Source organism: Parasteatoda tepidariorum, chromosome 6, assembly GCF_982258835.1.
Source record: "Parasteatoda tepidariorum strain Cologne lab strain chromosome 6, Ptep-v5.0, whole genome shotgun sequence".
Lineage (NCBI taxonomy): Eukaryota > Metazoa > Arthropoda > Arachnida > Araneae > Theridiidae > Parasteatoda > Parasteatoda tepidariorum.
This window is the reverse complement of record NC_141760.1, coordinates 115683605-115697506: the sequence shown is the minus strand read 5'-3', so window position 1 is coordinate 115697506 and position 13902 is coordinate 115683605. Positions and strand designations below refer to the sequence as shown.

General features: G+C 33.0%; 1 protein-coding gene across 1 annotated transcript in view; it reads left to right on the top strand.

Moving 5' to 3' along the window:
* LOC107443823 (apolipoprotein B-100) overlaps nt 1-13902 on the top strand; it is a 93964-nt gene that overhangs the window by 58058 nt on the left and 22004 nt on the right. The window contains exons 17-23 of the mRNA XM_087166510.1: nt 762-950; nt 6475-6554; nt 7059-7225; nt 7954-8099; nt 10048-10255; nt 12102-12284; nt 12368-12552. Coding sequence (XP_087022636.1) covers nt 762-950; nt 6475-6554; nt 7059-7225; nt 7954-8099; nt 10048-10255; nt 12102-12284; nt 12368-12552 — 1158 coding nt within the window. The remainder of the gene's footprint in view (nt 1-761; nt 951-6474; nt 6555-7058; nt 7226-7953; nt 8100-10047; nt 10256-12101; nt 12285-12367; nt 12553-13902) is intronic.

Below are 13902 nucleotides of genomic sequence, written 5' to 3'. Positions count from 1 at the left end.
TCCTGCTGTTTTCTGCAGAATATAAACGTCTTAGGCCAAAATATTAAATTAAAGTAAAGTTTTTTGTTATAAAATGGCGAATTTGTCATTTTCCTGGCTTATGAATGCCAGGACATTGAAGTGTTATCAGAAATTTTTTTTAACTGTAAGGAGGGGAAGCAAATATTAACCTAATACCAAGTTTAAAATGATTGTAATAAGCTTGGGTGTAATAAAAGTTATTTATTTATTTAATGATTGATTATTATATACAATTTTATTCTGTACATATCAGCAGCAAAATTTTTTTTTGATTATTTCTTCAGTGGATAAAAAGAATTAATTTAAGCAATTTATGGTCCATTTAACATAAGGGCTTAAGTTCAGTTACTTACTATTAACTTAAAATGACTGTTTTTTAAACTTCTAAGCTAATATGTCATTTTACTGGCATTCGAGATTTGGTGAATTTCTATTTTATTTTTTTTCTCGAGCAAATGTCAATAAACTACACTGCTGTGTATGAGATATTAATAAGTGTGACTAAGGAAGTATACAAAAAAAAATTCAGATTATTTTAAAGATTTTAAATTTGAAGAAATTTTTTGGATATATATATATTGATAAGTAGGCAAAAGGGGAAAAAATATTGTTCCAGTCGTCTTGCATCGAGGGTGAAAGAAGTTGGGTTCAAATTAATAGAAGATACTTAAAATAAATTTTAAAAACATGAAAATGCGATCCATACGATTAAAATGCAACCATCGTATTTTCTTTTTCAGCCAAACCAAAGAGTTGTTGAAGATGGGTGGTGATGAAGATTTCTCTACCCGAGAAAGCAGCTCGTGGTGTACGCCTGATTATGCGAGTTCTCTATTCGGAATGGAACTCTGCTCGGAGCATTCATCGTTTGTACAGATTCCTCGATCAAACCGTACCCTATGGCAACTCAGTATTGGATCCACCAACAAGTAAAAATAAAATCCTTTTCTTCACCATTTTTTCTTTAATGCATACGATATGTAAATACACTAGAAAATTCTTCGCGCGCAGGTCGTCGGGCTACCGAAGCGGGGGTGCCATCCACTCTGCAGAGGATCAAAATTGTGATGGCATGTCTTCGGATCATCCTCAGGGATGTTTCCCAGACCGTCGCCAATAGCCCATTGTGCAGCTCTAGTGCGATGTAAATGAACTACAACAACAACAACAACACTAGAAAATTCCACAAGGATTTGAATATTCCACAATAGAATAATATTCCACGCTAGCAGAATATTCCACTTCATTTATTGAAATGCGAATTTTTAATAAATGTCTAAACCGGTGTTAGAAATTAATAAAATTTTATAAGATTGGGACGATTATATCCCCATAACAAGAAAACTCTATTTAACCGATTCCCTGATTATCCCGAGTTAACTCGGATACGTATATATTGCAAATATTTATTATCCCGAGATAACTCGGACGTAGCAGAATTCGTCAGTACGTTTTCTTTTATCACGGTTTTACACGGCCGGAAGATAAAATTATAATACAGTAGGGAACCGATTATCCGGAACGATCGGGACCATCGCTATTCCGGATAACTGATTTTTCCGGTTTTCTGAATCGCTACAAAAAGCCGTTTTTTTATTGTTAGATCCAACTAAAAAAAATTTTTTGGTGGAAATAATCTTAAAAAGAAGAAAAAACGATGGAGTAAAACACTAATGATTATTTCCAAAATGATGGTAAGGTAAACATCTTTCAAAAAAGAACGAAAAATCCTAAAATCTTATGAGGAAAAAAAAAAAAAATTTTTTAAAAATGGCGGGAAAATTTATCTAATTTCGTTCCGGTTTTTTGGTTTTCCGGTTTTCTGATTTCCGGATAACGGGTTCTGTACTGTAATAATAATAATAATAAGCTGCTGTGATTGGAAGATTGCCAAGTTTTGTAGCTGGATTGTGGGACTGCGTTTTGTGCTTATTTTATATAAGATGGTTGCTGAATCTACACAGAAAAAATAATGGCGTATCACTTCACTGGTGTTCGGAAAGTATCATTTTGTGTTGTTCTTCGTTCGTTCCGAAGACTCATAGTTAAATTTTTTTCCCTTGATCACTCGGGATAGTAAACTGATGGTAAATTGAATGTTTTTTTGTACAAAAAAGAATTAAAATTTCAACTTAAAACTTACGTTTCGTTTTAGTTCCTTGTATTTATTGACGAAATAAAAAATATGTTGATTTTTTTATAAGAGAAGCGGTTAAACATAGATATATATATAAAAATAAATCAACAGATATAACGTGATTTTTCGAAACTCTCATGAGAAGGTAGTTACAGAATAAATCAGGCTGGAGAACAGACAATTTTTCAAGGATCCATTCTAAATTGTTTTTGAGTGGCAGTGCATCACCATCATGTTCTTTGTGTCAATCCATCCGTTGAATATTTTCGAAAAAATTATCTACCAGATGCCCTGAAAAGGATTTTAAGGTCTTCATGAAAGGGTGTTTGACAACAATCGACGGATGGTACAACACGTATTTTACATATGGCTGTCAATTTTCCTCATAACACTGCATTTCTACTTATGCCTATAAAGAAGTAAACTATAGGTAACTAAACTGTTAAAACATACATATTCACATGTTACTTAATGTATCCAAAAATAAATTTAATTTCAAACAGTTAACTAGTTTCAAAAAAAGGAATAAAACATTTTCTTACTACCAATGTTCAGTATTCCAGGAAATAAGAGAGTACTATACTAACTCGAAATTTTTTAGTTCGATTTTGTGAACCAAGGGGTGTACCAGTGGAACGATCCGGTTCAACGTTCTAGTATATTTTAGTGATTGCAAACGTTGTTTCATATGACTAAGTTTCTCTTAAAAATCTTAACTCATTTTACTAAACAACATTTTTTTTTTGGTATAATGAGGTGAACCGGGTTCGAATCCCAGCAATGGCTGGTCGAAACGAATTCCGCATCCAGCTTGCACCAACCACAGTGCTGACGTAAAATATCACGTAAAATATGTTCAGTGGTAGTTAGAGTCCCCTTGCCGTCAGGGTAACCGTGGGATGTTTTCGGGGTCTTCCTCTCCATGTAACGCAAATGTGGGTTAGTTGCATCAAAAAGTCCTCCATGAGGGCAAATATTTAGTCCAATACTTGATCCAGGAGTTTCCTTGTCTTCTGGATCGGGTTCAAAATGACAAGGTTACGGAGTTAAACATTAATAGTCGTGAACCCAAAAAAACTGGGTCGGCTGTTCAACGATGGTTATAATATAAAATATATAAATAAAACCCTAATAATTTCTAAACTATTAATCCGATCGTCTCGAGATTGGTCTAATTCAAATCAGCGTACTTCTGAAAATATGCCTTTTTACACTGGTGTGCAAAACTTAAGCTACAAGTGCGTTTTTTGTCATAACTATGCATGAAATCATCCGATTGACATGAAATTTGAATATGATGTACATTATTTAGTACTTAAACGATGATAAAAGAATAATGGCGCAAAAATGAATATAAGGCTCAAAGTAGGGTATGGAACAAAAAAAAAAGCTTTATTTGACATATAGTGGCGTTACACATGATTGTCTGAAGAAGCGTAAGTACAACTGGCAGATGTTCCCTAGTATGGGATATGCCCCCCTCTTACTGTAATTGCATCGTCTTTCCATGCTAAACACCAGATTATCCAGGAGTTCTTGGGGTAAACGTCTCCATTCCTCCTTTAACACATCTTTCAGCTGATGGGTGTTACCAGGAGGATACTGTCGTGTCGCAAGACGTCTCCCTAATGCATCCCAGACATGCTCTATGGAATTTAGATCTGGAGAGTAAGCTGACAAATCCATTCGTGTGATATCTTCACTTTCCAGTAGCTCTTGAACATTAGCAGTACAAAACGACTCCATTGATGAGGTGTCCAGGTTTCGTGTTCTCTGCACCACTCTAAACGGTGCCGCCGATGGTTAACTTTTAAAGGTATGCAGCGTTCAGGACGTCTAGCAAATAAGCCACCTTTGTGGCGGCGCACAGTTGCTGAGATATGGCGCTCGCTGACTGAAAACGGTTTCTTTTCGCCTGGAGGACAATGTAACGGTCATCTCTTGGTGTTGTTTTCCTTGGACGGCCACCACCAACCTTCCGAACAGCTGTACCAGTAGTTTTAAAGGCATTCCAAGCACGAGAAGCAACACTTTTGTTGATCCCGAACTCTTCGGCGACACTGGTCACACTACGCCCCTCCTCAAGCTTCCCAATCATTCTTCCTCAAGTACAGTCGTCTAAATGATTTCTTGAAGACATGTTTCACAAAGCAAATCACTTGCACTTGCAGCGAATGTCTTTAACTACGGTACTCTTCATCCTTTTATCACAGCTTTGACTTGCGCGCGCCGACCCACAAGGTTTACGTACACTTACATCACCTACTACGTTTTATTTCTAAAATTTGCATACAAATAATCTTTCTACTGAATTACGTGCATATTATACTGCAATTTCATGGCTATCTTATACTTTGTTGGGGAGCTGTGGCCGAAAAACCACATGCTGCTTAAGTTTTGCACACCAGTGTACCTCACCGCCTACCAGCACTTTCCTCTCTAGAAGAAATCATGCAATAATATCACTCCCATTTGTCTAAAAAATGGCGTACGGAGGAGGAATTTGTCAAAAACAATTTTGGGTATATGTTTTACCCTTTTCTGCCATAATTACTGGGATATTCTGATGATTAGAGTGATAATCGATCAAAATTTATGTTTGATAAATTTAGATTCTACATTCACTCTCCACAGTGAGATCGAAGCATGACTGTGCTGTTTTTAACTTCAAACTTGCATGAGAAACAAGCATTTGTGTTATAATAAAATAAGTTTGAACATATTTGTTCAAATCAAATTCTTTTAAAATCAGTTCTAGAGATAATTGATCCAATTTAAAAGTTAATTTAAAATTAAAGTTAATACTAGTTCTCTAAACTTTGAAAACCATTGAGTCCTTCAAGGAGAAAAAAAGACTCCATCATGTTAAATTACTGAGATAAATAATATATCCGACTCATTAACATTTTAGAATATTATATAAAATTTGAACGAAATCGGTTGAATAGTTCCTGAGCAATCGAATTTTTAAATAAAGCCTGTGGAGCATCGTTTATACGACGCCGAAGGGACCACCGAAAAACGTCGTATAAACGATAACGTCGTATAATCGATTTTTACTTCTAAAACTGAAACTAACTCTGTTTTCAATTAATTTTAATGTTTAACGTGTTAATTTACATAAATTTCTAAATTAGACAAAGCAAAACAAACAAATAAACAAAGGAGAAAAATTGCAGTGAGCCATTTGAATGTATGTTACCTTTAATTATATTTTCTTGCTATTATTCTCTACAATGCTTTGAATAGCGAGTTGAAGTTACTGCTTTCTATGATGCAATTTTAAATTTCTAATCTCGGCCAAATCTAATGGCTGAAGCGCACTTGTGCAATTTGCAGGAAAAAAGAGAGCTTTTACATTTTCCAAAATAATTAGTATCGATGGGTGCGCTGGACTTTGGTCGATGAATAGAGCAATTTTTCTTTTTTTCCTCTTCATAACATTGTCTAGTTTTTTCAGTCATCTAGTAAAAATTACGGTCGTCATCCAAGCATTCTTGTTGACACCCTTTTCTGCATCATTCATGTTGGCAAATTCCGCCCTTTTTTAAAATACGCTAGAAAAAATAAAAAATTAAATAAGGAACAAAATCTAAAAACCGACGTATAACCGATTCTGTGCGTCGTATAAACGATATATTTTTACATTAAAATGAATAGGAATGATTTGGGACCACACTAAAACGTCGTATAAATGTAAACGTCGTATAAGTGATCGTCGTATAAACGATGCTCCACTTATTTCGATTCTTAGGAAATATTGAACAAATTTCTTTCCAATTTTATATTTTGCCTTTTAAATGCCTTTATATTTGATTCTAAAATGGTGTAAAAATTTTTATACACTGCAACTCATAATTTTTTATACTATTATCAAAGAAAATAGTGAAAAGTAATAAATAATTGTTAATTTTTTTTTTTTTGCATGGAACTATTTTTGATCAAACTAATTCTATAATTGTGTGCAGAAAATTTTCATTTCGCTTAAAAAGTTCTAGAGATTTGACGAAACACGTCAAATTATTATTAATGAGTCCAAACTTTCGACCGGTCTGCTCACCCTATTTCCCAGATTGCGGCCCTAAATTAGGAGGAATCCAAATGTGTCGAAAAAAAAGGTATGTTTAATTCAGAGAAAGTACGTTTTTATGCCTCATTTCGTAACTTAAAATATCGTTTGCTCTAATATATTAGCATAGTTGAGGGCATCCCCTCAAACCAATAAGATGGAGTACATAAAAAATCCGATTAAAAGTTATTTTTTGCGCCCTGTAACCAAATTGTGTGTGTGAATACAAACGTTTTCCTTTTTCTAGAGTAAAGAAATATGTTGTGGATGTAACAAAGTATCCTCCATCCACCAATGAAAAAGTTCTGATGGGAATAACAACATCTGGTAAGTCATTTTATTACATCATTTAATTCACAATTTGCTGCGGCAGTTTTGTTTATGAGCACCAAATGTAGCAAAACACTGTTTAATATTTTATCAAATAAACGCCCTTAAAATTAGCCGAAAAATTGACAGGAGAATTTTGGCTCTCTCTAAAATGGATTGATAAATAAAAAAAATCCATATCAAAATTGCTCGAAAATTATAAGATAGATTTTGACGCGCCTTTGAATTTTTTAAAAATATCAGGGAAAAAAACATTGTAGAACATCTTAACAACACCAATGTTAGAATATTCATCAAAATAGATTTATCAAACATAAATAAAGCTCTTAATTTTTCCTTTTATAAAATAAAACACTGTAGACGAATCATATGGCTGCAGTGAAATGACGTCATTAAAGAGTTTTTGCTCTCAGTCATGCAAGGCTTATAAAAAGAAACTTATTATTTCGGTTTCAGATTTTGATATTTTTTTGCTACACATAAAAAAAATTTATTTTCTAGGGTTCAACAGAAGTTATGAATTACTTTTCCACATGGAAGCACATGGACAACAGCAGATGACCTATGTGACCATTCCATGTATCCCCGAATTCATTGCATCCATGGAGTCTGACAGTTTTCACCACACATTGATTTTAAAAACAGATCTCTATTCACTTAATTATTCTGTAAGTCGTTCCTTATTAACCATCTCATTTCTTAAACACATCATCTTTTTTTTTGAAATGATAATAGGAAATGCTTCAATTCTTTATATATATATATATATATATATATATATATATATATATATATATATATATATATATATATATATATATATATATATATATATATATATATATATATATATATATATATATATATAAGAAAATTTTAAATGTCTATTTGTTTCTACGACGCTGACAAACTTATTGTTCATTAAAATTGATTTTTTTTCTTCTCCAAGTTATACCATTTCAAAGTAACTCGCTTATTTGAATTCATTTGGCTGGAATCTTTAAGAATTATTGTGATAAGAACTTTCATTACTGTAAAAGAAATAAAATGGATACATGATAAACTGAACTCTTGACACTACTTATAGTTTGTCTACGATAAGATCACCCCTCGCCACAAAGTCTGAAATCGTTTGCTGCTATGGAAACAAGAATAGCGCATTTCAGGTAGGGTACCTTCTCTTCACTCTAGGGCTAACACAGTAGACCGAAGAAAAAATCATCTTTCTCTGGATGACCCGATCCAAAATCTGTCCTAAACAGTGACCACACACCCCTACTTGAAATAGTTATGCTTCGTCGCTATAGTCACCGCCACGAGTTCAGAGGAATGGCTAGGGGAGTTCTTAAGGTAAACTATACCTTTGCATTTGAATGATTGTTTCATTTCTTAATAGAACAAAGAAATTTATGAAGAAGAAAATACGAACGTGAAAACTGGACGGACGAGACTTTTGACGGTAACCACCCCTGATTATAGCCTGCAGATAAAAGGCACCACGAGGGAAGACATTTTGACGGAATTGCACCTGTCTTTTGAAGAGTAAGGTGTATTCATATATATTTTTTTTTTTTCATTTAAGAGCTAAGCTACAAACCATGTGACACTGACTATACTGATACTATATCGACACACATCTCGGTTCGCACCCTTTACAGTTTGGGAAGATTTTACTCTCCATGCAATTCAAATGAAAGTTAGCTTCATCCAGAAGCTCCTTCGTCGTATGTGTTCTGTTCAAAATTACAAAGATACGGAGTTGAACATTGGTAGCCGTAAACCTAAAACATGCATGGCCTGTTCAAAGCCGTTTGTAAAATAAAAAAATATTATTATAACTATAAGAGTCGTTGAACAGCCTACCCAATTTCTTGGGCTTACGATAACTAATGATCAACGCCTTAGCCTTGTGATTTTAAATCCAATCCAGAAAAAAAGAGAACTCTTGGATCAAGTTTTGGGTGGAATTCGCCTTTTTGGAGGACTTGCGACGGAACTAACCTGCATTTGCCTTACATGGAGAGGAAAACCTCCAGTGGTTAGCCTGACGGCAAGGAGATTCTACCCCATGATCCGTCCACCATTGAGAATATTTAGCACTGTGGTCAATGCAAGGCTCATGTGGAATTCGTATCGACAAGCCATCGCTGGGATTCGAATCTGGAACGCTCTATCTCCTGAGCCATCGAGGCTTAAGAAGTTCCTTTGTCTCCTTTATTGTGTTCAAAATTACAAGGCTACGGAGTCGAACATTGATAACCATAAAATGTATCAGCTGTTCAACGCCGGTTATAAAATAAAAAATTTATATAATAAAATTAATAATAAAAAAATAAAGTATTACAAACTGCCCAAGCTTATCCAGCTTGAATAGAATTAAATTGATTTTTGGTGGCCAAAATTTTAACGCCTCCCTCTGTTTGTCGCATAATTTATTTTCAATTCATTTGCATCAATTATGTGGCATACGTAGTAAATATTGATTGATTAGATATCGATAAACAATTAAAAAGGAGGATTCTAGCTATTTTAGAATTGAACTAGAAAAAAAAATGGAAATTAATTTTTAAACTTAATCAAGACATATGACCAGACAAGATAGACATATGACCTGGTGTAAAATTTGCTCTAGGTTGTTCCGTGACCTAGTGTAAGTGTTTTTTTTTTTAAAAATAATAAGTATTGATTATAGGAGAAAAATTGTTTTCATGCATTAACATTAAAAAGCCATGTATTGCAATCAGAATATCAAGTATTCATTCTCCGGGGTGTTTATTTAAAGATGTTTATTTTACTACTTTTTATTTGAACCACAAAACCTTGAAAACAATACTTAATAAATTACCTCCCATTCCTACTATTAGTGGGTGATACACTTGATGTTAATACAGTTTTTTCAACTATTAATTCATTCATTAAATTTAATGAATTAATATTAGTTTTATATGGAAGAAAAATTTTAATGATTTAATAAAAAGCAGACTGAAATAAAATTAATTTTTGTTGGTTTAAGTAGGAATTGACTTTAAACATTTTGGTTTTATATTACGTATTTTTAATTCATTTGCATTTTATAAGAATTATTTTTGATACTCACATTTATCAAAAAAAAAAATTTATTTTAAAAACGTTGCAAATTTTTTGAAGACAGGCCGGTCAGTTCACCCTACTTACATACCTGCCAACTTTTACGCATTTGGCGTAAAATTTTATTTTTATATTTAAAGTGGTAGTAAATATATAGATACTATTTTCTTCTTTTATAATTTAAATTTTTAAATGATTTTCATCACCACTATTTTTAAAAAACTTAAGCATATATATTAATATGTGTTACTCTCATGGTAGGCAGTTTAAGCTTTTTCAAATACAACGAATTTTTTTGCTTAAAATTGAAATTTTTTTTCCATTCTAATACCACTGGGAAAAATTATAATGGAAGGCATTAAAAGTTGGCAGATATGTACTTATCATCCTCGTGTATTTGTAGTTTGGTTGGAAGTATGAAGTGGCCTGAGTGGTGGGATGCAAGTACAGGAAAAGCCTGGATTGAACTTCATTTCATTCGAAAAGAGGAAGGGAGAACGGTTTTGTTCAAAATTCCAGCATCCACGATTGAAATCAGCAGAAAAACGACGGAAAACGAAGGAATGGTTATTAGTATGACTAAAATTGAGAGCAACACAGGGAGAGTATTGGTAAGTTTAGCAAAGAAACAAATTTTTTTTTCATCGTATTATAATATATTATAGAACAATGCGCAAAACGAACTTGACTGGTTTAAAACGCATCGCAAACTGGGCAACATTGACAGTCAAATTATTATTAATTATTCGACAAATTATCGAAATTATTCGACGCACTATAATTGTGGTGTGATCATGGGATCACCAAAATCGAAATTCGTCAAATTATCGAAATTATTCGACGCACTATAATTGTGGTGTGATCATGGGATCACCAAAATCGAAATTCGTCAAATTATCGTCAAATTATCGAAATTATTCGACGCACTATAATATTGGTGTGATCATGGGATCACCAAAATCGAAATTCGTCAAATTATCGAAATTATTCGACGCACTATAATTGTGGTGTGATCATGGGATCACCAAAATCGAAATTCGTCAAATTATCGAAATTATTCGACGCACTATAATTGTGGTGTGATCATGGGATCACCACAATGTTTACTTTTCATACTGGGCTGTCTCCAACAGGAGCGCCCTCTTCATTGCCTTTGCAGGATCTCTAGGGCTCGACTCATAGCTCGTCTTTAAAGATTCTTGCAACCGCTAAGGAGGGGACGCTATCTTTTGGAGATAGACCAGTATGAAAAGTAAATATTGTGGTGATCCCATGATCACACCACAATAATTCTATGTAAAATCTTAATTGTCAGGTTATAACTTTGCAGCTTTATTATTTTTACGAGGCTGAAACCGGTTTTCAATTGTTTATGCTCCTGTATCAATGGGTCAACATTGGAATGCAAAACGTTAAAAAAATAATATTAATGCAAATAGGAAGTCTGTAAAAAATCTCCTGCATATAAACTCATGACATGTGTGTTTAAATATAAAAGTATGGCCTATAAACTCGAGCAAAACATGTCATTATTAAAAAAACTACAGTGCGTCTGATGATTTGTTCAAATTATTATAATATACTATATAAATATATAATACTGGATATATTGAATATTCCATATTTACATAATTTATCGTCGAATTTATATTATCTATCGTATAATTTAACCCATTAATACACGAATGTAAACAAGTGCAAACCAGTCGTTTAAAAACAATTAAAGCTGCATAGTATCACCTTAAATTTCACATACAACCTTACTAATAAATCAATTATCACCTTTTATTGTTTGTCACCTTTTTCTTCAGACGTTCTAAGATGTTTCTTTCGACGGAATGATCTATGCGATGACCATTTTGTGAAATTATTTATTAAATGTTCCTACAGTACGTTTCTTGCATCATTATCAAAATATGAAATTGCATGCGAAAAGAAAAACTCCGTTATAATAAATGATACCTATCCTCAGTAAGTTTGACAAGCTTTACGTCATTTTTTTCCGATAAATTATAAATACTATTAAAAAAAATTTGTTATAATAAAACGAATTTTTAATTTATATTCTATGTGGAAAAAAAATCCTCTGAATTTGGATTTAAAAAAACCCTTCTAATTACCAACACAATGTTTATAACAGCGGTATGTAGAATTTGATGTTTGCAAAAATAATTTTTCTTTATGTCCTTCAAAAAAACTCTCAAGAAAAGAAACGTCGAAAAATAAAACTTTTTTTTAATGAACAAATAAACCAAGATTTTTTATCAATGTTAACTCAAAAATGCAACGAAAAGAGCCCATTAAGTTTGGAGTTCACAAATACGGTTATTTATAAATGAATTAAATTTGTTTTAATATGTAACGAATAATTATTGATGTATCTCTCTTACATTTTGTCAATTGATATATTCACATATCAAAACAACAGTTCTAATTTAAAAACATATTTCCTTCCAGGGTTATTTCAATTTTTCTCGCAGCAATTGGGTTTCAAAGACTAAAGAAGCGGTAGTGTGGAGCGTGACTATTCCTAGAAAATCGTGGTCACTTTACTGGCACAAAATGAGTACCGACAGCGGTTTACAGTACCTAATAGAACTCAAGCGAGCATTCATGACACCAAAAAGCTCTTTAACAAATGTGAGTTTTTTAAATAATATCGAACATATAGTCCTCTTAATAATGAGTGTAATTTTGAAATATGTTGTGTTTTGTAATCGTAGTTGAGATGGGATATTTGCGACACTTTCGATAAGCGAGAAGAGAACATATTGGATGCCGTTGTCGATCTCGATTTCCCACTCTTGAACAGTGAAGTGGTTCAAGTCAAGGCATCGTTCCATTCCGGTCCACTTTCTGTTGTGAGCAAAGGAAGAATCATGATGGACGGTGAACAAACCTCTTACAGGTGAGCCTGCAACAGGCACAGATCATTTTTTAAATCTATGCGCACACTCACAAGGGAAACTAGGGAAGTGTGACTCGCCAATTTTGAAATAAACTAGTGGGATGTATGCCTTATGAGGAATAATTTTAGGGGGCAACATTCGTTTCGGCCCATAGAAGGTCCTGTGAGAGATAAAAAATAAATCAATATATAGAAAAATCGGTATTTTATTACTTCAATGCAGACTATTAGTTATTGTAATTGTCTCATACTCCAATTAATTTGGAAAGTTTTTTGGAAAAAAAATTAAAAAAATTCGATGTAAATTTTTTTTTAAATTAACCTAACAGGTTTTTCTGAAAAACTACGGGTATATAAAATTTTCAAAATCAATTTCGACAGTCAATATGCATTATACAGTACGTGAAAGTACCACAAAATTAATTAGAGTATGAGACAATTACAATAACTAATAGCCTGTATTGAAGTAATAAAATACTGATTTTTCTATTTTTTGAACTATTTTTTATCTCTCACAGGACCTTCTATGGGCCGAAACGAATGTTTCCCCCTAAAATTATTCCTCATAAGGCATACATCCCACTAGTTTATTTCAAAATTGGTGAGTCACACTTCCCTAGTTTCCCTTGTCAGTCGCTGAAATCTGATAGGACCATCGTCCTCTAAATACCCAAGTCAAAATTCTTGATGGGCCCATCAAACAATTTTTGATGGTTTATGTTGGTTTCAGTGAAATTCATGATGGTCCAACATTATTTCATTTTCGCCATCAACCAATATTTTCTATTATGTGGTGCTTTATATGCCAATGAACTTTTATCGTTCCATGATGGAAAATGCTACTTTAATACTATGATGGTGAACCATCAAGAGAATTTTGACTCTCGTGGACCAACAATCCATGACGATGTGTGATGGTCCATGATGGTTCCAATAATGCATTTCCATGATGGTTTAATGGGAATTCTTGTTAGTTCAGCAGGAATATACCATCAAACACATTTGGGAATTTTTTTACGTTGGACCATCATAAATCATTATGTTGGTCCATCAATGGAATACCATCAAAACTTTTGACTTGGGTAGTCAGTCAAAATTTTTAATTTTTAAGAACATATATTGTGGTAGAACAATCGTTTCGGTATTGTTCAAAGGAGATTCTCATCCGCAGTAATTTTTTAATGATTTTGGTATCCGCTTTTATATCTTAAATTATAAGGGACTTTGTGAAATGAAATGGTGACTAGCAACTAAAGATGAACATTTAGGTAAATAGATATAATACCACTACTTTTTTATAAAGCTTTTTTTTTGTATTACTTTAGTGTAAAGAATCGAACAGGTTAACCG